This window comes from Rhea americana, unplaced genomic scaffold (assembly GCF_003343005.1).
Source record: "Rhea americana isolate MKP2758 unplaced genomic scaffold, rheAme1 scaffold_186, whole genome shotgun sequence".
In the NCBI taxonomy this organism is placed as follows: Eukaryota; Metazoa; Chordata; class Aves; order Rheiformes; family Rheidae; genus Rhea; species Rhea americana.
Genome location: NW_028185994.1, coordinates 1,527,204 through 1,542,262, shown reverse-complemented (window position 1 = coordinate 1,542,262; position 15,059 = coordinate 1,527,204). Strand labels below are relative to the sequence as shown.

Genomic DNA, 15,059 nt, shown 5'->3' with positions numbered 1-15,059 from the left:
TATTGGACAACTTATACGCACCTGCAAAGACAAGGGCACAGACACTGGATCCCTCCTAGCCACTATTGCTCACCCCTCCTTGTATACCTAATGTTTAGGAAATGCTCTCAAGCAAGGTTCAAAAGCTCAGCAGAGAGTATTAGCAAACCTTTCCTTCCTAGTGAAACATCCTTCCTGAACGCCAGTGGGTTTTCGTGGTCTCTCCTTTTCACCTTTCCTTTCACCTCCTCTACACAGACAGGGAGACCAACACTTGACTCAGGACTCCAAGTCCCACTAGACTGCCTACAGCTTGTGTAGTTCATACCTAGCAATCCCTTCAAGCATGACCTGTTTCCAAGCAGCCCTGAATTCCTTGGTTCAGCAGGGCTTGCTCTCAGGCTCTATGTAGCACAAAGTGTGGGGGCTCTCTCTGGACCCAAAGACTAGATTTCAGTCATTGAGCCCTCACAATCAAGTCAGTGTCTTGGYATCTTTTCCAGTAGTGAAGAACCCTGCTGAGTTAGCGAGAAAGCAGTGGGAGTCATTTCCCCCATTGGACTAAATCAGCACTCATTCTTGCTGGATGACAGTATCAGACTCTGTCAGAACAGGTTCTAGTGCATACTGCAATGATTTSAAGAGAGGCTATAACATCCTCATATTTGCTGCAAGTAGCTTCAAATCTTTGAAAACAGCATTGGGGCTTGCTTGGTTGCCCGGGCAYGCATCTCTGCTTTCTACCCCTCTGCTCACTGAAGCATGCAGAAGTAGCTGTGCAACAGTAGTTAGCTTTTGGTCTAAAAATTCATGGCACTGTCAGAGCGGGTCACGTGTGCTCCCTTTCCAGTGCCACTGATCAAGCAATGAAAACACATGGGCAATAAGCCAGATGGCAACTAAACTGATTATATGCATCTCAGAATAGTGGTTCATATCAGTCTAACTTGGAACTCCTAGCTGTGATACACACAAGACAGACTATAATTAGAATTAAAAAAAATAAGTACTAAGTTAAAGATTAGCTACCTGAACCACTTTACTCTACAAAAGACTCAAGAACAATGCCTGGATACGTCAAGAGATTCCCAAATCCAGCATGTGAGCCACAATATTGCACATCAGAAGTTTGCTCTCCTACACATATGTGAACTGGGCAGGATAACACCCAGCTTCAGCCTAATCCTCTCTCAGAGCCAAACACAGTGTGAGGTAGGACCAAGCTCTCCCAGGACCTAAGCTAAGTGCCTTCTATTGCCTGAAACCTCACTCCCTCTGGGTAGATCATCTCCAGGGCTGCAAGGTGTCTGAGAGTGGGTCATTCTTCTTATGGTAGGCGGATGGGAGAGCTATGGAGATAAGAGAAAGCAAGACAGGGAGACTGAGAGTCAGGGCACAACTTGAGAGTTCAAGTCCTACACACTGGGCCTCCCTGCTGAGGCATACAACAACAGCAGCTGGAGACCCAGAATCCTATGCACTGCAAAGAACTTGCTCTTTTTTCAACAATTCTTGTTCTCTGAACAAGCCCCCCACATAGTCATTAGAGTGCATAACTAATCCTGTTGCTATCTTTCATTCTAAAGCCTTTCACATTTTTCCCAATGAGATTTTCCACAGTAATGGTAACAGACAAGCCACAAAAAACCTTACCATTGATTATCTGCATCCTGTAATTTCCATGGCATTTAATTACCCTCTACGAGAAAACTGGACATACTTTGCGCTGCTTCTAATAGCTGACTATTTACAGATCTAACAAACGAGCGTAGTRAGAAACTACTATAGATCCCAAGGATGTACACAGGTGTATCTGAACCCGAATTACTGTCTGAAGCAGACACACCTTCAAAGAGAAGACTGCTCTTATCTTGTATTCCTCCATGTTTACACGACCTTTTCTTCTTGGAGCTGATCCACTACTTTTCCTAAGCCCCACATTCTTACAACCTTGTTTAACACACACCTGGAATGGAACTCAGAGAAACTCAGCAGCCTAAAACTAAATTGAAAATACAGGGAAACTAGCACAGAAGTCTCTCCCAATGGGCAGCTGCTGATTCAAGCAACTTTCTCAACATGACTCCAGCTCCAGTCCTTCCTCCTCTTGAGATACAGAAAGAGGCAGCAGTATTTTCTCTGTGTTAYAACTTAACACTATTTGAACACAAAATTAAACTGAAAATCTGGAGAAACAAGTCCAGAAAGAGCTGAAATTGTGCATAAACCAACACTGCTTAGCCTCTGTTCTCTTATGCTCTTCACCTCACATTCGTGTCAAAAAGGGTAAGACTAGCCAATCCAACAGGTAATGATGCTAGAACTAACCTGTTAGTACTCAGTGAAAAACCTGTGGTTTCAGGTATTACTCTCCTTGCTCTGGCTCATCCTACATCTGTCCTCTCTCACATGAGCATGAAGAAGGGCAAAGGGTTTATTRTATGTATTTTTTAACATATATAGAAAAAATAAGCAGTTTAGTAAAGTCAGCATCTGTCCTAGTCCAACAACAAGACTGGATTTCAGCTGGGTCTTGGCCTGTCTGTGGACAGCTAAATCCAACAGATATAAGTGCCACTGAATGGTTTGGGTGCAGCTGAGAAAGAAGTTGTTTCACCTCTGCTCTGACTACAGAGGTATTTCAGTTCATCTTCTTGCGCTTCCGTTGGCCCTTCGATGCCTTCTGCATGGGTAAGGGGAGAGAGAGAGTGCCCAGCTTGTGGTTCTGCTCAGCCTCAAGTCCTGGTAGCTCCCTTGCTTTAGAGATCTTCAGCCTCATGGCCTTCGCAATGTCCATCATCCTGGAAAGTATCAGAGAAATACTATGTCAATGGGGTGGATATGCCTTCTGGGGCAGACATGATGCAAAAGAGCAATGCTCTTTCCCCTCAGGGTAGAAACTAGGAAGCAGTAATAGGGTTTCAGAAGTACTAAGGTGACAGAAGCTTGAGGTATCCAAAGGCTATGGAGTGGAGCCTTGCTGTGGCAGCTAGAATGTTACTGACCTGAGCACAACCACCTTGGAGAGCATTATAAACACGTATCGTCCTACTCAATGGTCAGCTAACTTGTAAAAATGCTGCTCTGCATTTTTGAAGGAAGGTCAGCAAGCCTTGATCCTCAGCATCTGCATTCTTCAAATGCAAATGCTTCACAAGGCACTCATTTCCTGTGCATGGTATGATGCAGGAAAACTAGTACAGCTCAAGAGCCACTCCTCTTAGCTGCTCGAGTTMAGCATCCCTAAGCAGAGGAGCTTGGCTGAGGTATGTAGCAAGAAGAGTTTGRGCAAAACAGGGCAGACGAGAATACATCTGGAGGCCTGTCAGAGAAAACCAAACACCTCTGAAAATAGCAAGCAAGGAAGTGTTCTGGCCTTCGTCCCAAGAACATACAAGACAGAGAATCCTCCCAAGTCACTTTATATCCTTGAAACACAAAAAATTTTAGACAGGAAGAGATCTCTAGAGTTCTTTAATCAAACCTCCCATTCCAAGCATGGATCATCCCAAAGCTATACCAGATTGTTCTCAAACTTGTTATGCTTCAATTTTCCTAGCTGGTCTCAGTCTCCACCAGCCTCTTCTCACCAGTGTACATTGCCCAGTGCTCCCAGCCCCAGTACAGTATTTAAAAGCAAAAATTTAATGTGCATGTTAATCCCCCAAACAGTATGGCCTCTTTCCAAAAGAGGAAATTAGCAAACAGTGCTCACTATTCACCAAAGAACATAACTGGGGGCAAAACCAGGGTTCATTCCATCAATGTTCATCATCAATACTCTCAAACCCAGGAGGTGACTAAAGGCTCTGATAACTTCAGTTATCAAAGCAGCTTCACATTACATTCCTCAACCAAAAACTACAGGATACTCCCAGCAACAAAATCCTGCAGACAGAAATGTCTTTCTTGAAGTAATAGGGAAGTGCTGCACTAAAGCAACATCAGCTCTCACAATGCTGTTGTGAAGGACCAGTGTTGTTGTGTTAGGAAGTGCAGGTCCTCAGAATCATCATCCACAGAGCMGGATGGGGAGGGAGAAAAGATACTAATAGCACAGCTGAACTCCAATTGCCAATAGGGTAACCTGGTCCATTCGGAAATCGTATTAGTAAGCTGTCTGCTGAGCTAATGTCTGCTTGTTGGGAGATTTCCCAGCAAGCTCATTAGACATTTGATTAACTCCAATCAATTCCTGATTTATTTTGCAGGAGTAAGAGATCCACTGCAACCAGAAGATGAATTTTCACAGAGCCTGGGGARCCTGGGACTGTGCACTGACTGACATCTACTGGTGAAAGCACATCTTGCAGCTGCAAGATATGCTAGATGCAAACCGCATGGCAGAGTATATTTATTTTTTCATGACAAATAGAAGGCTAGGAAGCAACTTCCCATTAGAGTTATCCCGACAAGAGTTGTCTGTCTAGAAACTTATTCTGTGAACTGTCTTCCATGCATTCATTTTCACTCACATGCATTCATCACACTTGCCAGGTGGCAAATCCTCATCTCATATACTAACGCCAGGAACTCTGCCTACAACTTCTTCTCATTCTCCCACCACGATGATTTGCTGAAACCCCCCTAAACACATCAGAACTTGAGAAATAAAACAATCTTCTTGGTGCCAAGCCAAGGGTGGGGAAATTTCAGGAGCCTGTGATTACTTCACAGAAGCACAAAATGCATGCTTACAATCTAATTTTGTGACCCCCAAAAAAAAAAAAAAAAAAAGCTTTTCTAATCTTCCTGTTCCTGACAGTTGCAAATCTGCAATTAAACCTAGACTGGAACCTAGCAGAGATCAGAGCTCTGCAGGAAGAAGGGGCACAGTGGAGATGACAGTGGAAAGCAACATTACTTGTCAGGCAAGAGAGCTAGAAGGAAGCAGATGAGTCCTGTGCTAGATTCCAACCCAGCCAGCTGTTTTGGTATTGTCTGCATCAGTCACCTTTTCTGTGAAACAGCTGAAGAGCCTCATGATATACTTGAGAACCTCCTTGTCACAAGTGCCATTTGTACAAGGGCTGCAGCACATCCCATCAGATACAAATAAATGCAATGGCTCACCTGCTTTCTTGGAGCTTCATGTCATTCTGCAGGACAGTAATATCTATTTGGAAGTTGTTAATGTGCAGAGCCAATGCGATGACGTATGCTGTGATTTTAGCCTTCATTGATGCAGAGATTAAATTCTGGACACTGGAGGCCAAGAGAAAAGACAGGAAATATGAAGCTTCAGTGAAACCAAAACACAATCCCCATGAGGTGCAGACAGAACTGGAGCCCCAATTAGACTGACTTTTCCTACATACTAGGTAAGAGCTGAAAGCAGTAGATATCCCTGATCATAGGGCCTGACAGACTTCTGTGTTCTCCTCATATGATCATTATGCTTCTGTTCAAAAGCAGGATTCTGGGGTCATTAATCACTGTGCAGCCTTGATGAAACCAATGACAGATGACATCTCAGGTTCTTTGGCACATTGGTGCCTTGCAAGAGGAAAGTAAAGTGAAGTTGTTTTGAGGGTTTTCAACGTGACTGCTAGAAACTCATCAAAAACACTGCATACTGCAGATTCTTGGCTGACAACCCTATAGAAGTATTTATTGATTGCTCACTGCACAGTTCAGAGACCACTACAGGTTGTAACCCACTGTCCTACAGAGAAAATTACATGGGCTAAAACTGCTAAGTGAGACAAGGTACTGCAGTTTCATGTTTTGGAAGGAAGTACATGCTGAGATTTCCTGATAATGTCTCCACAGCTCTTCAAGCTCAATTCTACTCTATCACAGCTTCAAGAACATCAAACTAAAAAAACAATTCTTTACCTGCCATTGTTGTAGGTCAGTGAAGTGAAATTCTTCATAAGTTTCCTGCTAATGATGTGTGGGCATTCAGGGCCCATTGGATCTAGGGCAGAAAGGCATCTTGCAATAAAACAAGATATACAGACTCTTCATTATACAGGCTATTTGCCTGTATAATGACACATCCTAACCCCAGTGACACATTTATTATTGTTTATTACCTCTTCCCAACAACACAGAAAACATAAAAGGAATCTAGGCACTTGATTTCTAGGTTTCATTAACTTTCAGATCAGAGGCTCCTAACAGCTTTTTATTTGGCAATTGGGACCTTCCATATCAGTACTAAAAAATTTGAAATAATTTTGTGCATCACTCTACTTTTAATATATTCTTTACCTACAGTCCTGTCAGGATAGTTTATTAAAATAATTATTAACAAATTCCTATTACCACCTAGACTAGTCTAGAGGGGAGTAAGCTATAAATAGGTAGTCTCACTTCTAATTCAAGCCTCTTGACTAGCTCCTACACAGTGACTCCTGTGCCTTCAACAACGCAGGAGGATACTTACAGGCAGACTTGTCATTCCCCTTCCCCATCTCCCTCCCTTGAAAGTGTTAACAATAACATTTTCAGCACTGACAGGGAGCCTCATATGCACAAATTTCTATGCGAGATGACAAGTCCTGAAAATCTCAAATGAAGTATTTTCTGCAATGTTTTTGAGAATTCCTATTATAAACCAAGTCCCTGCATGTGGCTGAGAAGGGGAGAGGAAACACTTTCCACTAATGTCTTACGCTTCTTCTTGATGACTTTTAGGAAGCTGAACTTAATAAGGGTGTCCAGGAACCAAAGGCATCGGGCTTTGTGATCCCTGCTCTTCTCATCAGGAGGCAAGAACTTCAGCTCCTCTAGAACGAAGGAGCAATAGCTGAAGAGGAGAGAGCATGAGAATCAACAAACCAGAAGAGTTCCCAGAACTTTGCCAGAGCAAAACCCATGAGGTGGCTTTATGAGCACACTTTCCTGTCAATGTCCACCATGTTCAGCCCAGGCCCTCTCAGACTGTACCAGGACATAACAGACTGTTAAGTGATTGCCTGTCTCAGCTTGTCAAGCCACAGCAAATTTCTGGTCAGTACTTTGCTGGGACAGTGCTCAGGAACTATGCCCGGAACAGCTGCACACTCACTCTTCCAGGCAGCTACCTCCAAATCCAGTTTTGGATTTTTCCCTTTCCTCCCCTGCAAAAGAATTCCCCACAGGGCAGCCATGCTGCTGTGCACACATCTTCCTTTGCCATAAAACTACACACACTTTGGGGAATGTGGACTCCCCAGAGAGACAAGTGCTGCTCAGTCATGCTTGACAGATGTCCTCCATCTACACTGAAAAGATCAGCTTGGGTAGAGCACAGCAGGTCACGGTATCCATTCTGCCCCACAAAACACTAAAGCCTCTCTGAGGCAGTCATGACTATTAGAAGACTACATGCAGCATTACCTTTTCTCTTCTGTTTTCTTGATGATTTCCTCTGGAGTTATGTTAATGAGGACTGCTGCTGGAACCCGCAATGCTTCGTACTCTGCTGGGGAGAGAACTGGAAGGATTTTAAAGAAAAGAACCATTGTGCTCTTTCACGGTCTGAACAGTCCACAGGGAGATACGCTTTATCCACTATCACTAAAGGAGGTATGGGGCTGGGAAAGAGGGGAGTAAGCTATAAATAGGCAGGACATAATCATAGCACTGGAAGGCTGGCCAAGAACAAAGATTTCTAAAGCGCTGTGGCTCTGTCACAAAGCATCTCTCCTACATTTCTGATTTCCTTACTATTCATAACTGAACTGCTTCTAACAGGCAGGTACTGAATCCTTCTCTCTCTAAAAGAAGGAAGAAGGGTGTGGAACTTGCAAGCCCATAGCCCCAGCACAGTACATCTCTGTTCACAGGTTTTGATTCAGGAGAGAGAAGACTCAGCTCTGTCAGCAGACACCAGACAGCACTCACTACTGTGACAGATATCAAGGCTTACAAGTGTGGGAAACCACACTCAGACACAGAAAAAGATACTGTCCTCAAACTTGTAGACATTTTCTGGCTTGTCAGCATCTTCATGACATGGAGGGAGGAAGACAGAGATGTTCTGCACTTCATCTTGGGCCACATCCTGGATCAAAGCTTTAGAGGGAAGCAAGAAAGAAGACAGCATTTGAATCATACAGACAAGAGCACTGGGAAAACAACCACAAAGCAAGTGCTTTCTTTGAATATAGTCTACTCAGTTGGGTTCTTGGATGAACACTAGACTAGTTCTAGCTGGAAACAGAAACTGGATTGCAGTTTCAGACATTTATCTGACTCTTGCAAAGGTGCTATGGGAAGACCACAGCTCTCCTCCATTTTGTTTCCTTAGTGTCACACAGACAGCATTCTGCAGGGTGCTGACTGAGAGCTTATGATATGCACATCAACGCATTCAGCATTCTGGCTGGCATGATGGATGGCAGATGACACAGGTGTTATCACTTCTTTCAGAAACGTTCTGCTCTTTAACAACAAGAAATAAAACTGAAGATGCACTCTTTGAAATATCTTCTCATGTGCTATATTTTGAGGACCAGATCAAGTGAGGCCTTGAAAAATGAACTTTCCATAAAGCAGTGGCAAAAACTAATGCCACAGCAGAAATGTCTCTGCTGTAGACTCTTCCACAGCAAAGGACTAGGCCCCTCAGTCTGGCACAACAGCTCTTGAGGCGGCCCTGACCTAGCTTGGGGCATGGACCATTTCCCACACACACGCTGCTATGAAACCAGGATGCAATTCACCTGCATGTAAATGTCTCATTTCAGGCCAGGTGAATTTGCTGCCTTCATTCCAGGAAGCAGATATCCAGGGACTTCCAAGTAAGCTCCCAAAAACGTGTGCAGACACTGATGCCAAAAGGACCTTCCTTTAGTCTGGCAACTCTCAAGAACTCTAACAGGTCCAGAAGAAAGAAGTTCTTGGAAAGAACTGTGAGTTCCCCACAGAACTGTGAGTTGCCCTTCTCAGCTGCTCAACCAACTACTTCCTTGCCCACTTCAAGGAAAAACACTTTCTCCTTCCCACCACTTCTGGTTTATATGTGGAAAGTCACTAACAGAAAGAGATGCTTTTGACTGCCCATGTTACATTTGCTTCTTACCTTTTATTCCCTTTGCATCTATAATGTTTGCTGCTGCTTTTGTCACTGCTGTATTCAGGATGTCAGTGCCCACTGCATTCATTCGCCGAGAGTTCAGGGCTCGCTTCTGCTTACTGGTACCAAAGGCCTCAATGCACAAATCCATCTGCATGGAAGAGAGATGCAAATCACAACAAATTCCTGAACTCAAAACACTTTGTATCCAAGACTAAAACTCCCCTAACTATCACCATGTGGCCCCATAACCACATTCTCTAAGATGACTTCAAATAGATCAGTGGATACAGCCCTGCAATAAAGCAAGCACTTGTCTGTAAGGGGAGAGAAATCTCCAAGACTGTATACAAGGCATAATTAAAAAAAAAATACTGCTAAATTAGGAACTAATTATGCACTGTCTCACATATCTTCAATGCACGAAGTACTGAACTTACACAGGTTTACACTGCAGTGGTAAACTAAACATCTTAATCTCCAACAAGTATCATCTGCCATCGTTAGCTAGATAACCATACTAGAATATGATAAGGGGTTTCAACTTTACCTTCTCCCTGTAGGACTTATTCTGATAATCCTCTGTTTCATCAGCTATTAAGTTATCTATAAAGGAACAAAAATCAGTATGCTCAGCTTGCAGCAACCAGGAAAACATCTGCATTCAATAGTTCTCCTGCTCTAATCCATTATGGAAGACTTGGCACATCATGTCAAGATGCCTTCCACAGAACTTTTTCAATTAAAAGAACACAAAAAATATGATACAGCATGTAATCAAAATAAAGAAGAAAAACACCAATTTGTGCTGTAAAAACCTATGAGCATATACCATGGACTGCAGGAATACCCAGATACTGTGGCACATGAAAGAAGTAAGCTTCCAAAAGGCCCATGACCTTACCCTTGGAGTTATCCTTCTGGGTCAAACACTAGAAAACAATTCTGCTGATGAAAAGTTGTTCTGCTTTTCAGTGATTTGGTCCCTAGATCTGAATATTTTGAGGCTTTTGATGGTAGAGTAAACCTAGACAGATCTGCATTATGCTGAACACGGACAACTTTGTTATCAGCTCTGGTACTTCCACCCTCCCTCCTGTAATGTCTTCTGTTTAGCCTCCATCCTACGTTGCAGCTGCATTCAGATGCAATCTTGCTCTCTGCTCCTTTATTCTCTACATTAAGCAGCACTTTACAAGAAGTATGTATGTATTGTCATCCAGAAATGAGCAAGAAAGAACAGCCAGGGAGGAAGCAGAGACTGCTGCTGTCAGCAACAAATCAATGGCTGAACGCATGCACTGTGACTTTGGTGCTAGCATTAAACAAAGTATCCTCCTACCTGATAACAAGGGCTGCATGTTGAATAATTCAGCATTATAGACTTCCATTTGCCCAGAATCCTTGTCTAACACACCAACAAAATACCTGAGAACACAGGAGCAGATTATCAGTGGGAGACAGTTTAGTGTGATGCTATTACAATAGCATGGCACAAAGCTTTGTGCACTTCTCACCCCCTGCTAATTTTTCTGCCTTGCAAACACTGATTTTCCAAAGACATTCAGGATTTCACAGTAAAACAAATTCCCTTCAAGACATATGTACATAAAGTCTTGTTGCTCTACATAAATGTGGAAGTTCTAAGACAACTGAATTAGCTCCAAGATGCACAGAATGGAGTCTCCACGTCTGAGTGCTGGTGTCCATTCTTTTTGTCTCTTTTGACATGTCATGATGCTTAGTTTCTCAGTGCTCCTACGCAGTTTCTCATGTTTTCCAAACCTGGGTTTTTCCTGTGGCCAGTTCTCCGCTTAGAAAGAATCACTTTGAGTCTCGGTCCTCAGAATTTCACAGAAATGTTACTTTGCTGCCTCTAAAATGGAATCATTTATCTCAGATGATTTCCCTTTCACCCCACATTTCATAGAATCATAAAACAGTTGGAGCTGGAAGGGGCTCTGGAGACTACCTGGTTCAACTCCCCTGCTGAAGCAGAGTCCCCTACAGCACACTGTTCAGGACCTCATTCAGTTGAGCTTTGAAGTCTCCAAGGATGGAGACTTCACAACCTTTCCAGGCAACATGTTCCAGTCTTCCATCACCCTCACAGTAAAGAAGTGTTTTCTTATGTTCAGATTGAATTTCTTGTGTGTCCCGTTTGTGCCCACTTCCTCTCATTCTGTCACTGGGTGTCACTGAGAAGAGTCTGGCTCCACGTTCCTTGTTTTAATTTCAGTCCTGGTACTTGAGCCTCTTTCTTCCTCTGTCTGCTTTAGTGGCATGTGTGAGGACTTTCTCCAGTGAATCCACTCCCATAGTCCCAGAGCACAGGAGGGCAGCTGGGGACACTAACAAGCCAACTTAGCTGCAGATATCTGTTCAGCTTCAAGTGACAGTTTTGCATTAGGTGGGCACAGATCTCAGGGCCTCCAGAGGCACAAACAAGCATCACTGAAATCATTAAAACTACCTCTTAATCATGAAGTGTGATATGAAGTGTTCATAGATAACAGTTCTAAATTTATACAAAAACAGAACAGCTTCAACATTTGTAGCATAAGGGTTCATTAAACTAAATTTAACTCTCAAATTCAAGAAGGCAGCCACTTTGGAGCTTTGTTTCAGCTACAGAAAAAAAAACAAAACAAAAAAAAAAAACACACACTTTTGGGAATAACAAGGCAAGATTCTTCCACCTGGTCCCTGCCCCAGCTTTGCCCACCGCCCGTACCTGCATAGGGAATTACACTTCATAACTCCGCTACCAAAGTTATTCCCCACGTACGAAAGTCTTTCAGTTTCTGAGACCTGAAAAACACAGAAAAACGACTTTAATGCAGGTCCATCTGTGATTAACCATCCCTACATTCATTTTATTTATCTACCGCCACAAAGCTCTATGCTCCCAGGTATCAAATAYCAGTCACAGAGCTGGCAAAGCACACTTCATCTGCTACGGAAGTATTTTGCATCAGGACAAAACCTTTAAAAGAAAGACATTTCTTGAAGCTGCAAGTGGCTATCACCCTACTTCTGCTTCCAGCCAATCAGAAGACAAGAAATCATCAAAAGGAAATAATGGCAATCATACCTTAAATTAAGAGTTTACCACAATAACAAACTTGCATGTCACAGCAATTAAAACACCTGGCTATGTTGACAATTATGCTTTAATTCAGAAACAATGGCCAAAACTAACAGCGTAAATGTGAATGATTCATTTAAAGCTGTAGTGTTGCCAGGTAACTATATTGACTGATAAAGGGCAAGCAGCCTTAAGGAATGGCTTAGACACYTAAACACATTTTAAATGCCTGTGCCTCTACTGCAATGAAATAGTCCTGAGGATTTTGGCTGAAAATATTCATACTAGTAGCCAAAAGCACCTTCTGACTTTGAAGTCTGCTTTCTTTTCAATGAAAGAAAGAAAAAAAAAATCCTTACAATGTAATTTAACCCTCCCTCCCCCCAAAAAAAGACTGGTAAAGAATTCGTGTTCATTGTGTAAATGCAAAAAAATCAGAAAACAAAGAAAAAGATTGTAAAGATTTTGCCATCGCATGGACCTGATTATTTTTTAAGTAACAGCTTTTACTTTTCATGCACTACCTCCTTTATTAGCTAGGTTATTAGAATAAGCACCTGTAACATCTGTAAATCAGTATTAGCTTCAGCATATACACCATTGTGTATCAATCAAAATTAGTTACTTAAGCATGTATTCAGTTCAGATGGAAAGGTTACTAATTCTCATTTGTCACTATCAATATAATTAGTCATATTATACTGTGTGTCAAGTTCCTTTCCATTCCAAGAGGCACAGCCCATAATATTATGTTTGAAAGGACATGAGGTTTGTTTCATTMACTTTCCTAATCCCAAAACGCTCAAAAGACAGCTATGCTTTGAGACTTTGGTAGCATACCAATATTTGGTACCATTTCTCTGGAGTACTGAGATACCCTGTGGTTTGTTAGAGAAACTATAAACTGCCTTTGCCGAGAATGTCACTCAGCAGAGCTTACAAAACTCTTCATAGTAACAAAACAAGTATTTGTTCTCTTCTTAACCCCAAGCAGAGCTATCTTCAGTATTAAACTTTTCACTACTCTACCTCCTCATTGTCACTCCTATCTCTATTATAATGGGAGCCAATATCTGAACTACAACTTAGACAGAAATCTCTAAAATATTCCAAGATACAGAAATGTTTTTGGAAAAACTGGAAAGAGGAGGGCCCAAAATCTGATCACTTTTTAAACTTGCTACAAAATAAAGGCCGCTGCTGATTTTAAGGGTCTCACTCACTGTACTATTATGAAAGCAAATACACCAGGAAAGCAAGAAATGGCCTAAAAAGAGGAAAAGAGGTGCCACAGGTATTAAAAGTAACTTTGTATCTGACCAGGGTTTCTCATTCTTATTCTCAGAAGCCACCAGAAAAAGGTGCAAAAACAAACCCAAAACCTCACAATTCATAGAGATGGAATTACTAATGTGTCCTATGTCCACGTGTCCGGTTATATCTGCCTTACAGCTACAAAGACAATCAGAGGGCTGGAGCATCCACCCCATGAGGAACGGCTGTGAGAGCTGGGCCTCTTCAGGTTGGGGAAGAGAAGACTGAGGGGGGGATCTTACTAATGTGTACAAGTACCTGAAGGGAGGGTGTCAAGAGGATGGGGACAAATCTTTTCAGTTGTCCCATATGACAGGGCAAGAGGCAATGGGCAGAAATTGAACCACAGGAAGTTCCGCCTGAACGTGAGGGGGAAGTTCTCCACTGAGAGAGTGACGGAGCRCTGGAAGAGGTTGCCCAGAGAGGCTGTGGAGTGTTCTTTGTAGATATTCAAGGCCTGCCTGGATGCAATCCTGTGTAACATGCTGTAGGTGACCCTGCTTGAGCAGGGGGAGTGGACTAGGTGATCTCCAGAGGTCCCTTCCAACCTCACCATTCTGTGATCTCACTCTGATCTCTAACAGCCCAGCAGGAGTTTGGATGCTGAAGGAGGCATTTTCGTGGCTTTTCGAATATGCAACTTATTGTGGCTCTAYATACATATTATTATATAGAAGTTAAACCATGAAAAGGGGATACTTTTTAGAACTRCAGTTGTTACAGCAATAAATTTAAAAACGTATGCATACAGAAACACATATGTTTCCAAACTGTCCCGGGGTCTCCCCTCGGCAAAACTGCCGAAGCTTGGAAATACACGGCGCTAGATAGAAAAGCGTGACCCAGCACGCAGCGCTTACCAGGATCCGCCGGTGCCTCTTCCGCGGGTTGGTACTGTCTCTGTCCCGGTACACGGTGAAGTGCATGTCGTCGGCCCTCTGCAGCCTCCCGTTGGAGAACTGGACTGCGGGGCAGCGCGAAAGACAGGCCTGAGGCACGGGGCCGCCGGCAGCCGCCCGCCCGCCCGGGCCGCCCCGCGGCGCCGACGGGGCTCCGGACCCTCCCCCCACCCCCACTGCGGGACGAGCCGCCGCGCCGCGCCGCGCCGTGCCCGCCTCACCTACGAGCGCGGGCTGCTCCGCCTCGGGGTCCCCGCGGTAGCGCCACAGGGCAGCGGCCATGTTGTCGTCTCGGCAGCGTGCGGCGGGGCGGGGCGCGGAAGGCGCCCAATCAGCGGCCAGCTTAYTAGCGAGTCCCGGGGACCCGATCGCTCGCTAGCAACAAGGTCGCGGATTAGCGAGCGGGAGGCAGGCGGCCCCCTGATTGGCTGGGGGGGTCGGCGCGCTCGTCCCCCCTCACGATTGCAGGCCGTTTCCTCCCCGTGCCCCGCCCCTTCCCTGCCGAGCGGGGCCGCGGCCTCATGGCGTCACTTCCGGCTGCCGCGGAGGGGGGCCGCTGGAGGGCAGCGGCTGCCGGGGGCAGGAGACGGGGCGAGCAGGGCAGCGAACGACGGGCGCTCCGGCCCCGCCCGCTCCCCGCGGATCCCCCCCCTCCCCCTCCGCCGGCGCCGCCCCGGCCCTTCCCGCGCGGCGGCGAAGAGCGGCGGGTAGGGAGGGGAGCGCAGGTGAGCGCGGCGAGGCGGCGGCGGGTGACGTTGCGCGGCGCGAGGCG

At 44.5% G+C, this 15,059-nt stretch overlaps 2 protein-coding genes across 2 annotated transcripts in view; one reads left to right on the top strand and one right to left on the bottom strand.

The window, feature by feature from the left end:
* Window positions 1-2,395: 2,395 nt before the first annotated feature.
* On the bottom strand, window positions 2,396-14,816 carry POLR1E (RNA polymerase I subunit E). Its single transcript, XM_085302126.1, has 12 exons — window positions 14,509-14,816; window positions 14,249-14,352; window positions 11,721-11,797; window positions 10,329-10,414; window positions 9,537-9,592; window positions 8,993-9,137; window positions 7,876-7,983; window positions 7,306-7,402; window positions 6,600-6,733; window positions 5,818-5,899; window positions 5,053-5,184; window positions 2,396-2,780 (listed from the first exon to the last, which is right to left on the bottom strand). The coding sequence occupies exons 1-12, from the start codon at window positions 14,567-14,569 to the stop codon at window positions 2,621-2,623; spliced, it is 1,242 nt and encodes a 413-aa protein (XP_085158252.1). The 5' UTR covers window positions 14,570-14,816; the 3' UTR covers window positions 2,396-2,620.
* ZBTB5 (zinc finger and BTB domain containing 5) overlaps window positions 14,733-15,059 on the top strand; it is a 10,379-nt gene continuing 10,052 nt past the window's right edge. The window contains exon 1 of the mRNA XM_085302124.1: window positions 14,733-15,012. The gene's annotated coding sequence lies outside the window, so the exon portion shown is untranslated. The remainder of the gene's footprint in view (window positions 15,013-15,059) is intronic.